This window comes from Chiroxiphia lanceolata, chromosome 5 (genome assembly GCF_009829145.1).
Source record: "Chiroxiphia lanceolata isolate bChiLan1 chromosome 5, bChiLan1.pri, whole genome shotgun sequence".
NCBI lineage: Eukaryota > Metazoa > Chordata > Aves > Passeriformes > Pipridae > Chiroxiphia > Chiroxiphia lanceolata.
The window spans coordinates 20,311,364-20,332,829 of NC_045641.1; the positions used below are offsets into that span (position 1 = coordinate 20,311,364).

Below are 21,466 nucleotides of genomic sequence, written 5' to 3' on the forward strand. Positions count from 1 at the left end.
AGTTAAAGTTCAACTTATAATACAATTTAAAAGGAAATTAAAGCTTTACGTTCCACTTATAATACACTCCTATTTACAAAATAGGTTTACCATGAGAAATATAATAATCTTTTTACAAATAATATGATAAATATTTACAAGCATTTATGGTATCTCCACTTCTGAGTGGCCAAAGTCAGCTGGGAGTCCTTCCTCTGCCAATGATAAACCTGTTTTACTAAAATGATGCCCTCTTCAATATTCCCCACAAGGAGATACACCATGGGCCGATGGGTTGGAGTCATCCTCTGGGTGCATTTTTCATTAATTAGCAGCCACTGTCGTACCATACTCTGAGTTTCATAAGGCAAGAGTGAGCCCTGGGTAATGAATTCCACTTGGCATTCAATGTTATACTCTTGGTCATCAAATACTGTTCTCCTCTTGGACAGCTTTACTTTCACTGCTAAGGAAAAAAGGAAACATGAGTCATTCCATCTCTCAAATGCAGAAGGAAACATTGTCAATGAAAGAAGGATGATTACTTAAAAATACAATCATAATTTACGCTGATAGACTATGGTGAGGCCTTCTCCAGCAGCAGTATAAAGTTTAAAACATTTTTGAAAAATAAAGAGTATGTAGTAAATGAGTTTTTTACATTGAATTAAGTAACTAGGAAAAAAATATTTTCATGAAAGTGAGTAATGTGTTTTTACCATCACCGTGTGTGTCAGACTTTTTGTGTAATTACATATTCTAAGCTGTTGGTGTTGTTCTTGTATCACAAGGCTGTCCAGTTTGCCCAAGCAATTCTCCTGAAACTCACTTTGTCCAGGTTGGAAACCGCTTGGCAAAAAGCTAGTAATGTTTGCTGATGCCACCCTTTTAGATATTCCCTTTTCATTATAGGCATCTACCTACCTCATTTGACTCCACTAACACTTTTTAGTATGAAATTTCTCTACAGTGCTTGATCTAATGCCAGCCAAAGTCACTGAGGGTCTCTGCACTGACATAAAGGGTTTTGCAGGAAGTCTCTAGGGGAAACTCCACTCACTTGTCACTCCAATAAGACAACATGCAGTAAGAATTTCTTTTACTGATGTGATTTTCTGAGTCTCCTTTTCAGTAAGCCATGTATCACAAAAAACTCATGCACACAAGTAATGAGGATACACTGTTCGCATGTAAAACACCAAAGATTTACTTTGAATTTAACCAGTAATAAAAGGCAAACTTACTTATTTGTCTGCTTTTGACAGAAATACTTTCCATAAAGCATGTTGTACTGCAATGTAGCCAACTAAACCAGAATAGAAGAGATATGTGGTTGCAAACTAGATCATTAATAAATCTTTCACGCAAAATAAATCCTCCTTGTATTTTGATGAGAAGGAGCATATTCTGAAAAACAACTAAAGTTAAATCTGCAGCCAAACTCTTAATCCTTTGAAATCCCAGCAGAAACTGTTACTTATTTTAATCCTACTTTTAAAGCATTTGGAAGAAAGGTTGTTAGTCTTTTTAACAGCAGCTGTATTAGCAAGGACTTACCAAAGTTACTGTCACAGAAAACTTCAAGAACTCCTCTGTGAGTAAAGAATTCTTCCACTGCCGGGCAGGTCTGACAGGCAGGCCTTGGTAAGACTGGTATGAAATTACAAATTCTCATTGTTATATTTTAGAATAATTTTAGTTTTCTGCTGTCAAAGCTGAGAGCCCACTGTTTAACCACAGGGATGACAGACAAAATACACAACTGACCAGTGATAATAGGTAAAAATCAACACACTTCTCTGAAAACATGGCTAGAGATGAAATGGAGTTTCATTTTCCATGCATATTCAGTCATTTTTCAGACTGACAAGCTCAATTATCAGCAACAGATAAAGTAACAAATACAGAATTATTTTTAACACAGCTAGAGTGGGTGGGAAAGGGTTTAGGTGGCTGATTCTATCAGTGACTCGGTGCAGCTGTGCTAGGGTTGTGAATGTATGAATTTGGGTGTCCTAGCAGCAACTGATTCCTATTGTTTTCCATAGAAGTTAATAAAACCCTAATACATTTGAAGATTTGAACATTAATGCAATGATAACTCAGGTTTCCCTGAGTATTCCCAATTTTTCTAAGCTGATCTGAGAACCAACTCATTGTATACATAAATTTATCTGTGATAAGGGCCATTGATAAGTCCATAAAGAGACCTTAAAATAATTCAAACACAGTGGGCTGCAGTGGGTATGTTACTGCCCATAGCTGTACCAGGTCATAATTGCCTTCCTCCTCTATCTAAGCATGGTCTACTGCACTTTTCTTTTTTGAAGTAATGCTGATTTCCATCATCTGAGATCTGCTGCAGCTTACACTGCAAATACCAGCACTTCCCTGTCCATCTGCATGAACAGGTGAAGCAGCAAAGGTAGACACAATTCCATTTACGAAATCACAGGTTGTCTGGTAACAGTGTCCCTTGTATCTCCTTGATTCCCAGAACAGAGGGAGGCCACCCTTCCCTCTGCCATCTTCAAACTACCTTTGTGCAAGTGTTTATATTCCTTAGTAACAGAGGCCAGGCACATGTCCTCATCGGCAGGGAATCGATCGCAGTCCAGACTGTCAGGCCAGGGGTGTCCATGGCAGAGGAGCACGAGGGCACAGCTGTCACGGACAGCAACACACATACTCCTACAAGGATGGATAAACCTGTCGCCAGAGGAAATACCAGGCTGAGTCAAACTCACGCAGTGATAACAGAAAACGTTGCAACAGTGACTCCTGTGCAAAGTACATCGTCTTCACTGATATTTAACATCCTTCAATAATAATATAAATCCAGAAGCAGCAGCTGTGCAAACTATGCAAGTAAGTTGTCTGCATATGGACTGGACTGAGCATTAAGTTATGATTTTTAAAATGTCTTTATGACAACCTGAGAAAAGCTTCAGTATGAACCTGATTCTATTCACGATAGGTGCTTCAACCGTAAATGAATAAGAATAAATTTCAGCTGTAACAGAATAAAACATGGTATCCTTTGACAACAGCATTCATGTTCCAAAAGCAAACTAAAGGCGGAAGTGGTACAAGATTTCAGTACCTTTTTTCTGATGAATATAAAAAAGCTAATAGAATTACTTCAGAAAATGTGGAGATTGCTTTTAGATTATGATAAACATGCACTTCATTTCATCCCTGTATTGTACTGTGCTGTGGTACTTACGTATCTAAACAGATGGGTGCAAACAGGGAGCACAGGAACATCCTCACGTGAGAGTGACAGTCTGTGTGTACAAGGTGCTGCCAGGTGGTGGATTTTAGGATAACCTCTGCCATGCTTGTGTGTCCCATCAGGTTGGGAAGCCTCATTTCAGAGTATCCAATCTTGTGGCACATGCCCATCTCCTTGGGTATCGCTACACATTTTGTGGATAATCCAATGTCAAAGCCTGTTGCCGCTCTTAGGAAACCATTCACAGCAAAAACAAATATTTTTGCAGTCAATAACATCTTCCTGTGACTCCTGGGCTGCTGAGCAGGGAGCTGTCAAACCCCCCAAGTGCAGAGGCACTCTGAAAACCTAGTGGCTTATATATCCCAAGAGCTTAATGAACTGTTGGTTATCAACTGCTTATCAAATCACTTGAGACAAGACCAGGTCTTATTGCCTAATCAAGAGATTGTTGTGACAGGCGGGGAGGTGGACACAAAGTATAGAAGTATGTTCCCTAAGTACACTGATTTGGTATAGCCTTTCACACGTCCCACGGCGTCAGTGGCTGCAGCATGCTATGTAGCATATTAAATTTTGACACCTGTAAGGCTTGCTATGTACTTTCTAAAACAAATTAAGAGATCATCCAGAAAAAGAGTTGGGCAGACAAGCTGTCTCCTGGGGCTGCTGTGTCTCCTTTGTTTTCAGACACTGTTGACATGGCAGAAAAAACCAGCCCAGATTGACTTATCGAGTGAAAATGTTTTACTTGTGCTAATTGCCCATGTCTCTTTCACTGTTTCACAATGTAGAAGAGGTACTTTCTTTGGTCAAGCACTAAAAAAGAAACAGTCTTCCGCTATAAGGCAAGTATTTTGCTTGGAAATTTTGATCCCTATTCTGTTATATGCTAAAGATCCTAACTTCTATTAATTTCAATAGGCACCTGAAAATACAGAATTGAATTTGTAGGACCATCAATATGGGCAGGAATTTGCTGGCCATCAGTATTTATTCAGAGTGAAAAGGCAGTACACATACAGAGAAACATTTTTATTGTTTCAAATGAAGCCGGTTACACTTTTAAAACTGCTCAAATAATGAGGCATTTAATCTGTTTATTAATAAATTATAATTACATTATGGCGTATGAAAGCAAATTATGCCAGGTGTGTACTTTTCCTGTTCATAGCACAAAAAAAAGGTATTAAATTCACTAAGTTAAAAGTAACAGAATTACTGCTGAGCACCTCATTACTGTTGGTATAGTAGTGATAGACAGCTCTTCATTATAGAGAAGCTGGGAACCAGTTAAAGTGAGAGTCTGAGTAATGTGTAGCTTACCTATTATGAACAGGAAAGTCAGAGTAGTGTTAAAAGTTAAAGATCTAAAAAAAAATTTTTGTGGAAATTTTTAATTTGATTAAAAGAGTTTTTCCAACTAGTGAATGTTAATTTTTATTTCCACATCTGATTACATGATTTTTTAGCGTAAATTCTGAGCAACTAATAATATCTAATGCAAAATATCTGGCTTCATTATAAGGCTAAAATAAGTATGTTCATAGTAGTGTATCATCTAGTGTTACTGATGCTTGATTGAAAGATGTTTTTCAGAAACAGTAGCTTTTTGTGCTTTTACTGAGATGCAGCAAGCTTAAACAATATGTTGCATATAATTTACGTGTTTATACCTAAATTTTAGGCTAATTAATCTTCATATCTTTGAAACCAATGACAACCCCCCACTGATTCCTCCTTAGCGATCTTCTTTACTCTAAGCTACTGGGAAAATTACTGTATCTGTTTAAATAAGTGAGGAAAAAAATTACAGCATGCAAAGGCCCAGGAACTAAAAACGTATTTTAAAGAAATGTGAGTTTTTCTTGTCATATTTTGTTGCCAGATTGGTGAGTTTTTTTCCAGTAAATGTGGGTTCTCTGTATCCATTGTCTTATCACAAAGCAAAAGAACTGAACACCTAACCAGGCTGATTTAGGCCTGAAATTAACATCCTTTTGCCAGGTTCTCCGTGTATTCCTTAAGAAGTTAAAAAGCATTACTAAAAGTCAGTAAAAGTAACATTCTTGCTAAATCTGTTCAGGTATCTCTGGGGGCCACACTTGCACAGAGCTGCCGTTGCCACCACGTTGCAGTGAAATGACAGCACAAAGCTGCTCAGCACCAGGAGAGGGCAAGTCTGCAGGACAAGCCAACTGTGCAGCCTCTTTGAACATTCCTAGTGCCATCTGGCTCCCACATGTGCTCAGAGCAAAACCATAGGCTTCACCTGCCATGCAGAGGCACCTCTACCCCATCCACAGAGCTCAGCTGACATGTCTTGCAGACACCTCGATATCTCTCTCCTCGACGTGTCTCTTTGGCGTTCAGCAACGGGAGTGAAACTGGACTCCGTGTATGAGTGCCACCCTTATCCAGCAGGCTTCTGCACCTATCCATATTGCTGATGTCTTTACTAAGTCATAACTTTCTGAAATTAATCAAATTCCTCTCTGTGTGTAATAGTATTCTTCTGTAATACTTCTCTCATCCAATTGCAGTCTGAAAGTAGGTGGTAAGATCTCTGGTGAAGGAAACCTGTTACATGTGGGGCATGGTATTACATGCACATTTCTCAATATAGAATGTAGAGTAAGAAAGAGCATTTGGTCTCAGATATTTAGACACTTTTCTCTCTGTTTTTCTCTGTGACTGTCTCACAACCTAGAAGAAAACCTGACTGATCCTAAAACCTGACTTAACCCTGTTACTCCAGATAATAAGGGTTTACTGTGTCTCTAGCAGTGCCCTTGGTGCTGCTCTGCAGGAGGAGGGTTGCTGTGCCCCTTCCCACTGGAGTGCCTTACAACTGCCCAGTGCCAGGCCTGTGCCAGGCCAAGCTCTGGCTGTACCCAAGACCATGTGTGCTGGCTTGTGAGTCAGTGGGTCTGATTTTGAGAGGTCCCCCTGAGCCACCACTGATTGACAAAACAGAGTCAGGCATAATGAGAATGTGTGATACCAAAATGATCTAATAAGAGCTAATACCTATCCTGGCAAACTTAGTCTCCATAGGAACTGTCTTAGAAATAAATAATCGTGTACCTCTGAGTCAGTTTCCTGCCAGGGCTTTGCAGTAGGTAGGTAATTTTTGAGCCAGAGCAGAACGATGCCTTAAGGTTTCTTTTAGCCTCAGCTGTGCCTCAAAGGCTATATCTTTCGATGATCTTTTGGATATCTTTTGGATATCTTTCGATATCTTTTGGAGAACCAACTTTTGGTAGATCATCATTTTGTAATGCTAAAGAAAATAACTTTTTTCCATGTGAGTACAGAGGTAGCTTTGGAGGTGGAGAGCCCAGCCATGTAGGAGGGTCAGAAAGGAGCTACACGCTACTGCTTGGCCTCGTCTGGCATGGTGCTTCAGTGGAGAACCTGGAAGATTCAGGAATGTGGAGGAAGCTCTATGGTTTTGCCACCAGAACAATGGTGAGACATATGCTTTGCTTCTGTTTCTTCTTGATTCCTTGCTGTTTAGACTGAAGTAGCCATTCACCCATGAATGCAAGACATTATGCATTTGTCAGGATTGATGAAACTCGCTCAAGGGCTGAAGAACTGTCACCAGTTCCAAGAGAAAAGTGTGCATAAATGCCTTTACTGGGTACCTATGACTGGGCTGTATCTGAAGCCAGAGCATTATCCGTAATTCAGTAATTTTTTATAGCCATCTTCTGTCAGGAAAGAGAATCATTTACAGGAGCTTCTGATTTCTCTCTCTTTAGAAAATCACTTGGTTCATGATGTTAACTGGGTCAAATTCCTTATCCTGTGCCATTTTAAGTGTCATCATTTACTAAGGAATTTATCAGTTTGACATCCTTTTCACTACACACACAAGACACTTTTAAGCAAGGGAAAGACTTTGTGCTTCTGTTCAGGCTCAATTATTTTGATGTTCTTCATGAGCAGGTGCTACCTTTGAACTTGGTTTGACAGCAAGTCATTATAATTTATAATTTTTAGCAAGAGTCTTGCAGGATATAATAAAAATAACTATGCAGAGTAGATTGGCATTGCTTGGAGAGTTTCAGATTAGCCAGATGTTGGCTCCTCAGCAGAAGCATAAACTGCAGCACTCACGTTGCTGTGCCATTGATTCTCCTTTTTTGCAAACACTCAGTTGCTCATTTACATGTCATGGAAAAAAATCAGATTGTTTTTGTGAACACACAGATAGATACACACAGATTGTTTCTGTGAACTCAGTAAACTGTGATTTACTGTTGCCACACCAGTTAACATTCAGATTACACAAAAACTGGTAGGGGCATGGTATTTCTAATTGTAGTGATATATGTCTGTAGAGGGTGCTTGAATAAAGACTGGCTAAAGTAAAAAAAAAAAAATTAGTTTAGCAAACTATCATGACAATTGCAGTGCCTGGATACACTTAGAGGGGGCAGCATAAAATAGAAGACCTGAGGGTTTAGAGAGATTCATGTCTCGAACTCTGGAGTCCAGCTAATGCCCTTTGAGACTTCTGAAGAAAGCTGTGTGGTGATTCCACAGGCTGTATTTATTGTTCCTGGATACGAGCAGGGGACACCTGCTGATGGACCCTGATAAGAGGAACGGTGGCCGGAGTTCGGTCCCTGCTCACCTCTGTGTCTTCTCCTTTGACTGTTACCAGGGAGACAGACAGACATTAACCAGGAGACATCCACAAAAGCCCAATGAGAAACAGGATTGAAATTTTCTTCAAAGGAAGTAGGGGTTTGAGAGCAAACTCGCAGATGAAGGGATTTTTGGTTTTAATCTAAACATTTGTTGCAATATTTGGCTGGAGTCATTTTTATCTGGAGTCAATTACAGAGATGTAAGGCTTCCAGACAGAGATCAAAGCTAGTAACTGTGCACCCTGAGTCACCAAAGGAGGCTGCAGAGAGACGTTCCGCACTCTGATGAAAGCTTTGCTGGACCAGCATCCTTACTCTGCAGGGCAGGATTTATTCCATAATGTTTCCCTTGCTTTGTGAAAAAAATAATTAGGCCACATATGGTATCTGTAAAACAGCAGAGAGTCATAGATGCCTTTGAAAAGACCTCATTAATTTATTTGTCGCAATACTTTAGCATTGCTTTAATTTTTAAAGGACAGAAATACTGTATTTCCTTATAAATCTGTAATGCAAATTGTTACAGGCTCACTGCTCTGGCATGTTGAGCTCTGGCCCTTTTACTATAACTTGATTAACTGAGAGGAAAGTTTGTTTAAATAATGAAAGAGTAAGTCAATGCTTTGGGTGACCCAAACTTAGTTTCTGACTCTGCCACGTTTCCTGTGGTAGCTTTAACCCTGCTGCGCTGTACTCCTGCAAGTGTTCAGATGTTGCAAGAGCAGGGAGGAGGCATGTAAATACCTACACAGATTCCAACAGTATCACTCAAAGGCACTGGAGTGCTGAATACTCTACAAACACTGGGTAAGTAGCATTTGCTAAGTAGGCCGAGTCAGTCAGGGATGTAAAAAGGGCACAGGAAAATAAGATGACTTGCTAATCAGCTGGCAGCTAATGCAGGCATACAACTCTGGGCTTTGGCATTGTTCATTGACCCTTTCAGCATTTGGAGGTCCTGCACAGCAGTATTCTTGTCACTGCAGAACAGGACAAATTGCGTAAAGTGATTTTAGGGGAAGAACTGAAATCCTGTACTGACTTACTGGTGGCACACTTATGAAATTGCATTTAGGCCATGTCCCATGTGCTGCAAGTCAGGCCTCACAGTAAACTGTGCAGGTTAAATGCTGTGTGAAGCTGTTTGCTTTAACTGTGGCTGAAAGAAGAAGTGCTGGCATGGTTATTGTTAAAAAGGTGGAATTCTGCTTCATAAGAAGTGTGTCAGGATCAATAGCATCGTTGTTTTTGCTCCATGGGTAAGCAAATTCCAAATGATAGCTTTCAGCTGAGAGCAAAATACGTTCTGAATTTAGGGGTTTGCACTACTGATCATGTACCAGATGAACACCTTCCACAGAGAGGCAGTAGTAACAGCCACTCTTCTCTGTTTTTCCCCAGGTAAAAAATTAAACTTCTTACGGCTTCTTTTCCCCCTTGATTGGTATTGGTCTGCTGCTTTGGCTAATACTACCTATTTTTCTTCTTACTTTTCAGTCAGTTTTACTTGGTTTCAATTTAGTTTTGCTCTGATTTAATTCTGTGGAAGAAGGACCATTTGACAAATGTAGTTTCATGTATTTCAGGCACAATTCCTCCCCTTTCTTTTAAACTTGAACAGTTTTTGCAGTCTTTTGGCAACTGGGCTGATGTTGGTTTTCTATCAAATTTTTATCATAGCTGAATCTCCTCTTATGTATTTTCCGTCACAAGCAGCTCCAAATGAAATAAAACTGAGGTTAAACAGAGAGCTCACCGAATGTTTCCAAATCTCTGTTAACAAAAGGGAGTACAAGTAGGCTCTAACTGTTTCACGGGGAGACAGAGGAACAGCCGTTTGGGCTATAAGTAAACAGCAAGTACGTACCAACTATTTGTAGTCCATTGAGAAAGTAAACAGGGTCATCTTGTCTACATCTCCCCACCTCGCCCCCCCCGCCCCCCCGATTCTTTCTTTGTCTGTGGTCTGTAGCCAACTACCCATCATCAAGATAAGATGGAAACACATTAAGTCTTGAAAATTATGTCTGGCTTCTGGCTGCCACTGGAGATAGCTCTATCAGTTAAGCAAGTAAAACCCCGTGTGAGTGCTCCGCTGACTCCAGCATGCCTGGAGCCCATTCCTTTTAAGTCACTTGGCAGTATTGTGCATCCAACTTCTATGTACCCCAGCCACCCGGCGGACACGCTTAGGCATCTGAGGTTTTAAGAGCACAAAGCAGACCAGGCTTTCTTCACTTTAACATCATGGAAATCAGCGAACCTGAAGACTCTGTTTAAAAGGCAAACTTCGACCTAAATAATTTGTTAAATAAGCAAAATTAAATAATGTCTGTAAAGTTTCACAAATACATAGATGTGCTTCAAATATCTGAATTAGATATTATGGCCAAATCTTCTTTAAGCAAAATTCCCTCTGGAATTAGCAGGTTTTTTTTTTTCTTGAATAATGAACATAGAATCATAAAATCATTCACGTTGGAAAAGATCCTCGAGATCATCAAGTCCAGCCATAAACCTTACACTGCAAAGTCCCACTAGACCATGTCCCTAAGCACCATATCTACATATCTTTTAAATACTTGCAGGGATGGAGACTCAACCGCTTCCCTGGGCAGCCTGTTCCAACGTGTGATATCATGGCTAGGCTTCGCGAACGAAGATTTGTGAAGGCACTATCCACATTTGCAGCAGGCTGCAAAGAAATATTTCATAATATCCAATGTAAACCTACCGTGGTGCAACTCGATGGTAGAATGTAATCTCTTTCCAGGCACTGAAAATGTATCTAAATCTAAATAATCAAAGCAAATATTCCTGTTGCAAATGTTTTTGGTGAACTGAGACAAAACTGAATATTTGTCAAGAAATAGTCAAAGTTACACCCTGGACATGAATTTGAGATTCTGATCATTAGAATCCTGGCAGGTTTTTTTTGTTATAAACTGCTTTCCAAACCATGACTCATCTTGTTTTTAAGGACAAAAAGATTTAAAATGAAAATATATTTTCTGGATAAATCCTAACCTTTATTTTTAAGCTTCTACATTAGTGTAGTTTTGTGAAGAGATTTATTATTTTGGGTTTTTTACCCAAAAGCATTTGCAGACTTCTTCACTCAAGTACAAATATGCATACTAAACTTTAATTAAAAGTAATAATTGTGTCCTGAACTCAAATGTGTGTATAGTCAATATTCCAAAACTTGTTGGGATTCTGAGAAAATATGAGAAAAATCTATTTTTAATTGTGGCAATTACAAATTATTTACAAGAGTAATTGCTTTACAAATTAGTGTGTTTATTCATAGGGGTATGGTATACAAATGACTGCCATACAACTATTTGATGGGAATAGTTCTTTTATGTTCTGTGCCATAAACTATGAGTTCAAAGCGTAAAAGAGTACTCACTGAAGATGTGAATACTTTTTGTTTTCACTCTCCCTGCTTTAGATATTCCCTTATACACATCATCTGGACAAATAAGACCCCAAAAGAGAGCCCTCTGGAGCCTTTAAAGCACCTTCTTATTCTGCAAAAAGGCACAGACACACTTGCTGTTGTAGCTGTCACTAATCTACTTTTCTCCAGTATTTCTTGTGTATCAAGGAACTCAAAACATTTTTCAAGGTTAAATAAACGAAGCCACAAACAGCCTTTTGTTTTGATTAGAAATGCTTAGCCAAATCAGACCTCTGTGTAAAGGAAGTCAGAGAGAGCAGGAGCACAGCACTGCAGCAGGCAACTGGCAGGACCATGCTAAGCATTAGCTGGATCATCATGGGCAGCTCTAGACTTCAAATGTGATAATGGCTTCACAGACACTACTTTTTGAATTGAACTTTTATGATTTTCTCTCTGTTGTCATACAGGGATAGTATCTCTATAAATAGTCTGTAAGTCTTGTCCGTCTGAGAAGAAATTTAGAACAGTTAGGTAAAAGCAAGTCTTTTTATATGCACCTAACAGGGTTGCATAGTGCCTTCTGTGATGCTGTGATGCTGGGCCTTCAAAATGTGCAAAACCTCAGCAATTGCTCCTATAGAGAACATTCATGTAGCCACAATCATTCCCACAGCAGGCCTGACAGTCACGGAATCAACCACTTCATCCCCACCGCTCCTTTATGTGGGACAGCCCCATCGGTATTCATGACAGACTTTAAATCCTCTGCGAAGGGGGGGAATTCAATTTAAAAAAAAAAAACCACCAAACCAAAACAAACCACAAATCAGTCTTCAAACAGAAAGCATAGACTCTCTCTTTAGGCCTTTGGGCAGACCGCAGGGTCCTTTCCTTTCTCAGTGCTTTGCTACTTTGTATTGCACACATTGCCTCTGTTGACATCAAAGACATTTGGTTTCTATTATCCTATCTCGAAGAGAAATTCGCTGATAAAGGAGTCTCCACCCCAATGATTAAACCCTATTTGGATTTCAATACCTGGGCAGAGCTCTTCAGCCAGCAGGCCAGGATTAGAAGGTTCCTGACTCCAGCACCCATTTGCTAATCTGGATGCAGACCATGCTGGCCTGCCTGCAAAACATTAGGTCACCTGACTTTCACAGCCCTTTACCTTCATCACAGGGCAATCATTTTCTCCCAGTGGAGCTACTGGGAAATGAAACAGAGATTAATCCAGCCTAAATAGGTACACAACACGAAGGGTTGAATAAATAAGGAAAAATTGTAAAGCAATCATTTAGAAATGGCTCAAAATCAAACAGTACCTGAATGGTTTACTTCTAATTAGTTTATGAAGCTCAGGGAGGCACAACCAGAGAAATAATTAAATTTAAGGTTAGAGAGGACAGGCTGATTTGTTTTTAGTCTTAGGATCCATTTTCATTCTCTAAATAGCATTAAGGGTTTCATGCTGGTTGCACTGATCAAAGATTGATAACTCTATCCACAGGAGGCTCTTTTCATTATGGAAACCACAGATGAGCAAATAGTTTAGAGGGGAAGGTGTTTTGAAATTGGGCTGTAAGGCATCCAATGATGAAGGATTTGTGATTGTAGTCCTCCTTTCAGACCTTAAAAGGAGCATGCTTGCCTGACAGCTTCCTTAGCCTTTTTTCCTCTGCTCTTATGTCTGTCTGATAAAAGCTGTCGCCACTCCCCATAAACCTTGCCTTGTTACATCTACATCTCTACTACAGCATTACTAATGTTAATTGTAATAGGCCAGGAGACCTTTGTTTTGCTTGCTAAGAGAGAAAAATATTTTTAGAAACATCCAGAGAAAATACTATGTATTTCTCTTCATGCTGAGTAACATTTTTCTTTCTGATATTCTAGGAAAATGAAACAGAAGTACTGGAGTTACTGGCTGACTGATCCTGTACCCAAGGAAGGCAATGACAGTTTTCATAACCCATGACTATACCCTGGAAGCCAAGATTCTGCCTGTTTTGCTTATGCTCAGTACTAGAATATATCTTACTGATGTCGGTGCAGTTCTCATGGCATACCTTGATGTAAGCAAGGCTGACAAAGGTGGACACCAGGCCACTCATTCCATTCTTTTCGGTCAATTATCTTTCAGGATGTTCTATAAAATGTTTGGGTTTGGTCCATGATATTAAAAATGATTCAGCATGGGAGGTGCTTTCCCTGCCATAGGGTTAGCTGAATAGAGCAACCTTGTCCTGTTATCTTGGCTCCAGCAAAGGATCATATGCCAATCTTTAAAGGGAACAAACAACTTCTGTCCCTGTGCTTACTGGAGTCCTTACAACGCTTCTGTCTCAGCACTCCCATGGGAGAAGCCAGCTTGAGTCCATGTCCACACATGTGAGAACATTCCCTTGGCTATTTCTTTCTCTGAGGATTAGTGGCATTTGATTTGCTTGGTAATAATAGTACTTGAGTAGATAACACTAGCAAAAAAAAAAAAAAAAAAAAAAAAAGAGGGGAATTAGTGCTTCAAATTTTGCTTACATCCAAGTTTTCATTTTTCTCCTTTCCAAGAGAGAAGGACCATTTCTGGCACAGGCTCTTCACAAGCAGCCTTATTGTCATGCCCATGTTTTTTAAGGCCTGACATGCCTGGACAAGAAGAAAGAGATTTAGCCATCTTTAAAACTACTAATTGATCTGCAAAGATGTATGAACCAGCTGATGATGTCATATCAACATATTAGAGAAAATTTTATTAACCCTAAGGCATCCACTGGGATGAGCTTGCACATTAAGGCAAGCCAGTGTTTGGGACACAGTGATGCTTTCTGCTTGCTGGGCTCAGCTCTTTAGCCTTTCCTTAGCATTTTCACACGGGAGTCATGCTCTACCCCACTCCTGAGATCTGAGGCTACAGCATAAAGTGAATTTTCTCTTTATACAAATAATTAATGGTACCAAACACTAGCTACGGAAAGCAATTCAAGAGCTAGAAGACATGTAGCAAGTTAATAACTTTAATCATATCAAATCCAGTTGATCAAAACCACTAATCCAGCCATAAGATATAAAAGGCTATAAAACCCATTGAGAAACCTAAGGAAAAGTAGTTAATATTCTGTTTTAAAGACTTGCAATGGCAATACTGAGTAGCTATAGAAATTTATAGTTAAAAGGAGCTGTTTCTGAAGAGAATCACACTAATTTTAGCATTTCCAAATATTTTATCTAAATATAATATTAATATAATTTTCATATGGCCATAGTTTCACACCTGTTCTGATAATTCAACAACCTGAATGTAAAGCATTATCAGAGTGTTTGGAAGCCATAAGGGGAGTCATGCTTAAAGTCTATAATGTGACATGAGACTTGGGATTTATTTGTACCCCTGATGACTTAGCTCTCCCACTCTGCTAGCAGGCAGGACTCGATCTCAGCATATATAACATTCTCACTGTTGTGGTTTTACTTCTCTGATGTATCTGTTTATTTAAAATATTAGTAATGCCTTCAAAAAATCCTTCTGTGTTGTCTTTTCTTTTTTTACAGCAAATCTGTGTTCTCTTGCAGTAATTTGCTTTCCTAGCTCATCATTATCTTTTGTACAAATAGATTAGGGATGAAAAATTTTATTTATGATATTGTCATGACACTTACTTGGTCCAAATGAGAGACTCAAAGCAACTTACAGTAGATCTGCCAATGGCAGGGAAATATATATTTGTTGGCTTAGAGTTTTTGATTTTTTTTTAATTTTTATAGACTTTAGAAGTAGTTATGTAGTGAATGTAGATTTTAAAGTAGCCATATTATATCCCTCACCCTTTAGCACAGTAGTTTACACATTTTCCCAACACTGTTGCCCCATTCCATATCGCTCCCTCAAAATTCCGTTAATTCCGTTCGCTTGTTTAGACTTCCCTCAAGGCAGTCCTTCATTCTGTTTAAGAACAGCTGCACCCTGGCCTGGACAATAAGATATCACACAGACAATGACCTTCAAACCCAGGACTTTGGAGGGCCTCCAAGGACTGTAGGTGCTGTGATGAAGAGGAAGATGATGAAAGAGGGGTCCTAAAGTCCCCCAGACTCAATTCCCAAAGGGGTGTGCCGAGGGGCAGAACAGGGCAGAACTGGGGGCTGGACAAGCGGGGATTGGATGGACGTCATTATAAAATTGTAGCACCTGGATCGAAAGCGCGCGTGCGACAGTTGTATTCCCAGAGCCTGGTGGCTCATTAAAACTTCTACTTTCTTATCTTATCTCCTACCTAACTGGGCCTAGAGGTTTTTTTTCCCTCAGTTCTTTTAGGCAACAGTTAATTCTATTTATTATGGAACACTGGTAATAAATCTTTTCAACTTGATCCTATTTTAATGTAAACTACCATACCTAGGTTGGGACAGATGGCAGGGGACAGCCCCAGCACTTGGTTTGGGGGACCTCCCTGGGGATGAGGACAGGCCAGGCTGAGACATCCATCTGCAAGTGGAGGTGGCTTGGTGGGACCCATGGCCAGTCACATGGCTGTGGGGTGGTGAGGAGCTGCAGTTCAGGCAGGGCCAAGGTGAGATCCTCAGCTGGAAGCAGCTCCTCCCATCTGGGTCTGGCCCCACAGAACCTGACAGCCTCTCCCCAGAGTCACCATGTGGAAGGGGCCACCCTTGGCTGCACCAGCTCTGAGCTGGCCTCCAGCCCCAGCAGCCAAACCTCCATGAGCCCCTGGGGATGCTCTCATAACCCTTACAACAGAGCTCACCATCACCATCACACTTTCCCAAACAACTACTTCACAAATGCTGTGTTGTTATTCTTTTATGGCTAGAGCACAACAGACAAAGAAACAACTGTCGTATGCACCCACCAGTTTGGGCTGAGCACAATTTTCTAGGCACTTTTGGCTCTGTGGCCATGCTAGTGCTAATAAATGAACCATGCCTGCAGCACTTTGCTGCATCTATTGCTTTGGAGAAAACTTGAGGTTTGCTGATTACGTTTCTTGGCCGTATTTTTTCTCTTTACAGTAGCACACTAAAGTTTTTATGAAAAAGGAAACTCAAACATGACTCAAAACCAAAAATGTAAGAGGTTTCCTAGGAACAGCAAAATGGCAGGACCCATGCCAAAGTGGTACTACTTGGCAGCAGGAACTCTGTTGTGTACAAATGAGCCTTTTAAAATGCCTGAAAAAAAGCTGCTTTAGCCCAGGGCCCCCAGTGGACAAAAAGCCCGTGGCTTTCTGAGCAGCATAATTTTATTGTTACAACCTGTGGTAATATTACCATTATAGTAATAATGAATTTCTCATTAATATCAGGCTGAATTGGATTAGGTAGCAGCCTTTAGCTGTGTTGGTATCACTTTAGCTGTGTTGTGTCACTCCGACAAGAGCCTCATGGCTGCAGGCACCACGCAAACACAGCAAGAGGTTTCACCTACCCCCTAGGAGCACGTGCTCCCAGGACTCTCCATAGCAAAACTGAGAGCATTCTCAAACAGGACCCAAGCAATTTCTTTCCCTACATTTCATTTGTTTGCTTCACCAGCTGCCTCTTTCACTTCTCAAAGATAACAGCACATTAAAAATGCTTCAATGTAAGGTGTAAGAGCCACATGCCTTGATCACTCTAACTTAGCTGGGAAATGCACCTCACTGCTTATTAAATATTTATTTATTTTATATTACTGATGAAGCAGACCATGGAGAGAACTAGAAAACTCTAGCTTGGAAATACAATGAAGAGAAACATAGAGAAACTCCCATTACAGAGCAAGATAGCAGCAGACAAAAATTCTGAATCCTTAAAACACTTTCCTTGTCCTCATTTACTCCTTACAGTGGGATGCTGATCCTGGTAGCTAAAAAACATGCATCACTCCCATGCCACAGCGCTGCAGGTGGTTGTTAGGTGAAGATGAAGTTTTCAGACCATTATGTTACTATCCCACAGGCTGCAAATAATCTGTGCACAAGAGCTGCTTATTAAGTGGTAATTCATGCAGTTTCAAGGAGTGTCTATGATAGAAGTCCTTCTCCCTTTATCCAACTCAGACTTCTGAATTCTAAAGAAGACTTAGGAGGAGATTTTAGGTGCTGCTGTGCACAAAACCGCTTCTGGTATTGTTTGACTTATACAACCAGTTGCCTTCAGTGCATGCAGGAGATGGAGAATTAATCAGCAGAGAGACAGCAGGTGTTTTGAGCCCCTATTCTTTTCTGTGGCACCTGCAGGGACCATCAAAATACATTGGTATGTCATACCAAGATTCAGTGAATGACAGCATCTAACAGATGCTTTATTCTCTGATAACCTTAGCTGAAGCAGACCAGAAGCAAATGGTATTTGTATTTGAACAGCGGATCAGAAAGTAGGAAGCTCAAAGAATCCCACCCATCTCATGTGCCCGGTAACGCCAAATGAAGAAAAAAGTACATCTTCAGAGCAGGTTTTGCAGGACACATTAGCACATTCCTCAGTGTTATCTTATTAAAAAAACCAAACCAAACCAAACCAAATCATCAAGAAGTGAAGTTCTGAGCCACATCTGACCCATAATAACACATTATTGAAATTCAACATGAATGATAAATCTTCAGTGCAATAGAGACTAATACTTAAGTGCTTTAAAACAGTCAGGGGGCACATGGATCCCATATATCCTACTGGAACTCTGTTAACTCAAACTTCCCACTAAAGATGTATATACTGGATGACTATCAATCTGACTTTGTCTTTTAAAATCAGGTTGAGAAATACAACTGCATTTGAGGACTGAAACCCCCACCTTCAGAACAAAGAGATGTCTGGTAAAATCCGAGATGCTGTAAGAAATAATTAGATGGCAGCAGTACAGTCAGATCAGCTCTGTGGTTGTCTTCAAGTTTTGAAAATGGAAGAAAGGTTAGCATTTGACTGACTGCCAAAAGAACCTACATCAGCAGTTCATATTACATAAAATATACCTACAATATTAGTTTCATACAGTTCCCTTTACAGAAAACAATATTTTCAGGACTTATTATACATTTGGGAATACATATGAGGAAAATAAGACCATTATTATGCAAAAACCAAACTCCCCAACTTTATTTGTCACAATACATTTCAAGTCCATGCAGAATGTATTTACATTTCTCTATAAGGCAAACAGAAATTGGATTCTTATTCCTGAGTTGCTTAGCACCAGTAGAAATAGCAAAAAGGAACTTAGGAAATGTTGTCTCTCCCTTTGGAGTAGCAGCTGCTTCCCATGCAAAATATTTCTGCTTTCACTTCCCAATTCTTTTAATGAGCTATTTATACTGATAATCTCTATTGCCATTTGGAGACATTTCTGCAGATTTCAATCTCTTCACAGAAACTTCTTGTCATGATGTGACAAACTTTCCACATTTGTTATTTTACCTTCCGGACTGTTTGCTGACAAGACAGCAGAGCAGTGCTTCCATCTTTGCTGAATATGGATCAAGGTGTTCTCTTCAGTTATTTTAAGAGTTCTGTATTTCTCCAGTATCTAGAAAAACTAACATTTCCTTCTTATGTCTTTCTTGTGCATGCTAGCTGCCTCTACAATGCTAAGTTAAGAGAGGGGAAAAGTTCGCCTCAGCCAATAGAGGATTTTAGGGCTTGACTTTACTAAAGTGAAGGTGGGGAAGTGAAAATGCCCACTGAAACACTGACATTTAGGAAGACAAAGCAAAGGAGTTTTTCAATTAAAAAATGCTCCCTCCAAGTCTGACTAACGTTTGAGCCGTCTGCATCATCTCCAGACTCAAGGCATTTACTAGAATTTAGGACACTGAATTCCATTTAAAATATAGGGGCAACATTTTCAAATAAGTTTTTGATATTTTCCATTGGCAGGCTCTATCCAGCCCACTAATTTCAATAGGCATTTTTCTCCCATGACTTTTAAGAGGACCACAGACCACAATCCTGAGAGCACATATATTCTGTAAAAAATAAAGCTCCTATTTAAAATAGAAGTGTAGACCAAGCAGAAAGTCCATAGGGCAAAATGGGGTATGGCTCTTAAGGGTGCCCTCCTCCACGTTCTGTAGTGTGGAAAAATGTTTTGATTCAATTTACATTCTATGATTGTTGTTTTTTCATGCATTCCTGAAACTGTAGTTTTTAATGACTTGTCAAATACATGTAGTCAGGGTTTCTGTTACTATTTAGTCTCTCTAGGTGTCCATCTCAGCTAATCAATGCTCATCACAATTTTTAAACAAATGCTAGTATTTACAGGTGTTTAACTTAAACATTCATTGAAAGAAACAGAATAACTATGCCTTGATTAAACTTATGGTTTATATTGGATATTAAAGCAAAAAACTCCAAGTAATTTCTTACTTCTTTTCCAGTTACTACCTGCTAAGGTCAAATGCCTTCCTTCACATATGTTTCACTTAGTAGTAATACACCCCAGCTCATCATCATGGCTGGGCTTCGCGAACGAAGATTTGGGAAGGGCTCTACCCACGTTTGTTACAAGTGCGCTGGTGGCTAAAGAGGCCAATATGAGATAGACAAGTCCGGTTGCAAAAGGCACAGCAGAAAGACTCCTTAGGTGGTATCGGCAAGACATGATTCTTTTTGCGTTGTCTTTTCTCCTCGAGAGAGATCCTGCGTGCGTTCTCAAAAGAAGCAGCAGCGTTATAGATGGTGTGTCTCCAGACCTCCTGATTGGAGGCCAGAGTAGACCAGTTATGTTGATCAATATGGCCAAGGCTGAGATGTTGTTTCTGGGAGTCCTTGTATATCCTCTTCAGGGCTCCTCTCATGCAGCAGCCGGTGGCAAGTTCACCATAAAGCAAGATCTTAGGGAGGCGGTGGTCCTTCATCCTTGAGACGTGTCCTGCCCAGCGCAGCTGAGTTCTCAGCAACATGGCCCCAATACTTGTGACTGCTGCTTGTTCTAGAACAGACATATTGCTCACATAATCTGACCAGTGGATGTGCACACCAGCATATTACATGGGGAATAACCCATATCCAAACAGTCAATTGTAAAGCCATTTCCTTTAAGAAAGACAAGAAATTTCTCATAGAAATTCTTCAGAAAGGTTTGCCAGTTGCTTTTTCCTACCTCTCAGAGACCTTTATGAACTAAGCACCTAGTTCATAAAGGTGCTGACTAGCCTATGTCAGTAAGAGAACAGTAACGAGGAATTCATGAAGCGTGTAACTGATCTATCCCATCAGGAAGCTGACTCCTTCTGGTAAGGCACCTCACAATAGAAGGTCTGAAGGTTTTTCCAAGTAAGATGAGTTCAAAAGGCTAAAAAAAAGAATAATTGTTACTCTGCACCTGGTAACAGCTTTGTACACTGTAACCAAAACCATTTGGCGCAGGTATTCCCAATGAACAGGTGCAGTGCAGCATCTTGGTCCTCATTTCATTTTCTATAATGTGACCTGTATGCAGTTTTATTTCTAAAATCAGCACTGCTGATTCTGTAACCAGTACGTACTCTGGGAATATGTATTTTCCTGATGATAATTTCAATACAAAGATGCTAGAGCTTACAAAATTTTAGAAAGTCTGAAGAATTTCTCCCTGGAAATCCTTGAACCCTAGTCTGTTATACAGACTGCACTGTATTTAGAGAAAACTATGATATACCTTGACAATGAGTGTATATGCAGTGACTACCTACTCTGTTTGTAAAATCTTGTCCTGCTACACTGGTTACTTTAAAAAAAAATCTAGGACATTGAATCACAGAATCACGGAATCAACTAGGTTGGAAAAGACCTTTGAGATCATTGAGTCCAACCTATGACCCAACGCCATCTTGTCAACTAGACCATGGCACTGAGTGCCACATCCAGTCTCTTCTTAAATACCTCCAGGGACCACAAATTCATGACCTCCCTGGGCAGCCCATTCTAATGTCTGATCACTCTCTCTGTAAAGAATTTCTTCCTAATGTCTAATCTAAACCTCCCCTGGCACAACTTAAGGCTGTGCCCTCTCGTCCTGCTGCTGGTTGCCTGGGAGAAGAGATCGACCCTCACCTCGCTCCAATCTCCTTTCAGGTAGTTGTATAGAGTGATGAGGTCTCCCCTGAGCTTCCTCTTCTCCACGCTAAACAGCCCCAGCTCCCTCAGCCTCTCCTCATAGGACTTGTGCTCCAGTCCCTTCACCAGCTTCGTTGCCTTTCTTTGGACATGCTC

At 40.1% G+C, this 21,466-nt stretch overlaps 2 protein-coding genes across 2 annotated transcripts in view; both read right to left on the reverse strand.

The window, feature by feature from the left end:
- Positions 1–134: 134 nt before the first annotated feature.
- Positions 135–3,492, reverse strand: LOC116787210 (secreted frizzled-related protein 5-like). The gene is made up of 4 exons (XM_032688628.1): positions 3,206–3,492; positions 2,519–2,688; positions 1,537–1,629; positions 135–445 (listed from the first exon to the last, which is right to left on the reverse strand). The coding sequence occupies exons 1-4, from the start codon at positions 3,490–3,492 to the stop codon at positions 135–137; spliced, it is 861 nt and encodes a 286-aa protein (XP_032544519.1).
- A 16,681-nt stretch (positions 3,493–20,173) lies between these two features.
- MAPK12 (mitogen-activated protein kinase 12) overlaps positions 20,174–21,466 on the reverse strand; it is a 39,080-nt gene continuing 37,787 nt past the window's right edge. The window contains exon 13 of the transcript XR_004357324.1: positions 20,174–20,204. The gene's annotated coding sequence lies outside the window, so the exon portion shown is untranslated. The remainder of the gene's footprint in view (positions 20,205–21,466) is intronic.

What these genes read in the sequence shown, in the direction of transcription:
- LOC116787210 (XM_032688628.1), bottom strand. Translation starts at nt 3,492, where the DNA reads ATGTTATTGACTGCAAAAATATTTGTTTTTGCTGTGAATGGTTTCCTA. An exon ending in ATATAAACACTTGCACAAAG is followed by an intron (nt 1,630 to 2,518) that starts GTAGTTTGAAGA and finishes ATTTCATACCAG; the next exon opens with TCTTACCAAGGCCTGCCTGT. An exon ending in TTTCTGTGACAGTAACTTTG is followed by an intron (nt 446 to 1,536) that starts GTAAGTCCTTGC and finishes TTTTTTCCTTAG; the next exon opens with CAGTGAAAGTAAAGCTGTCC.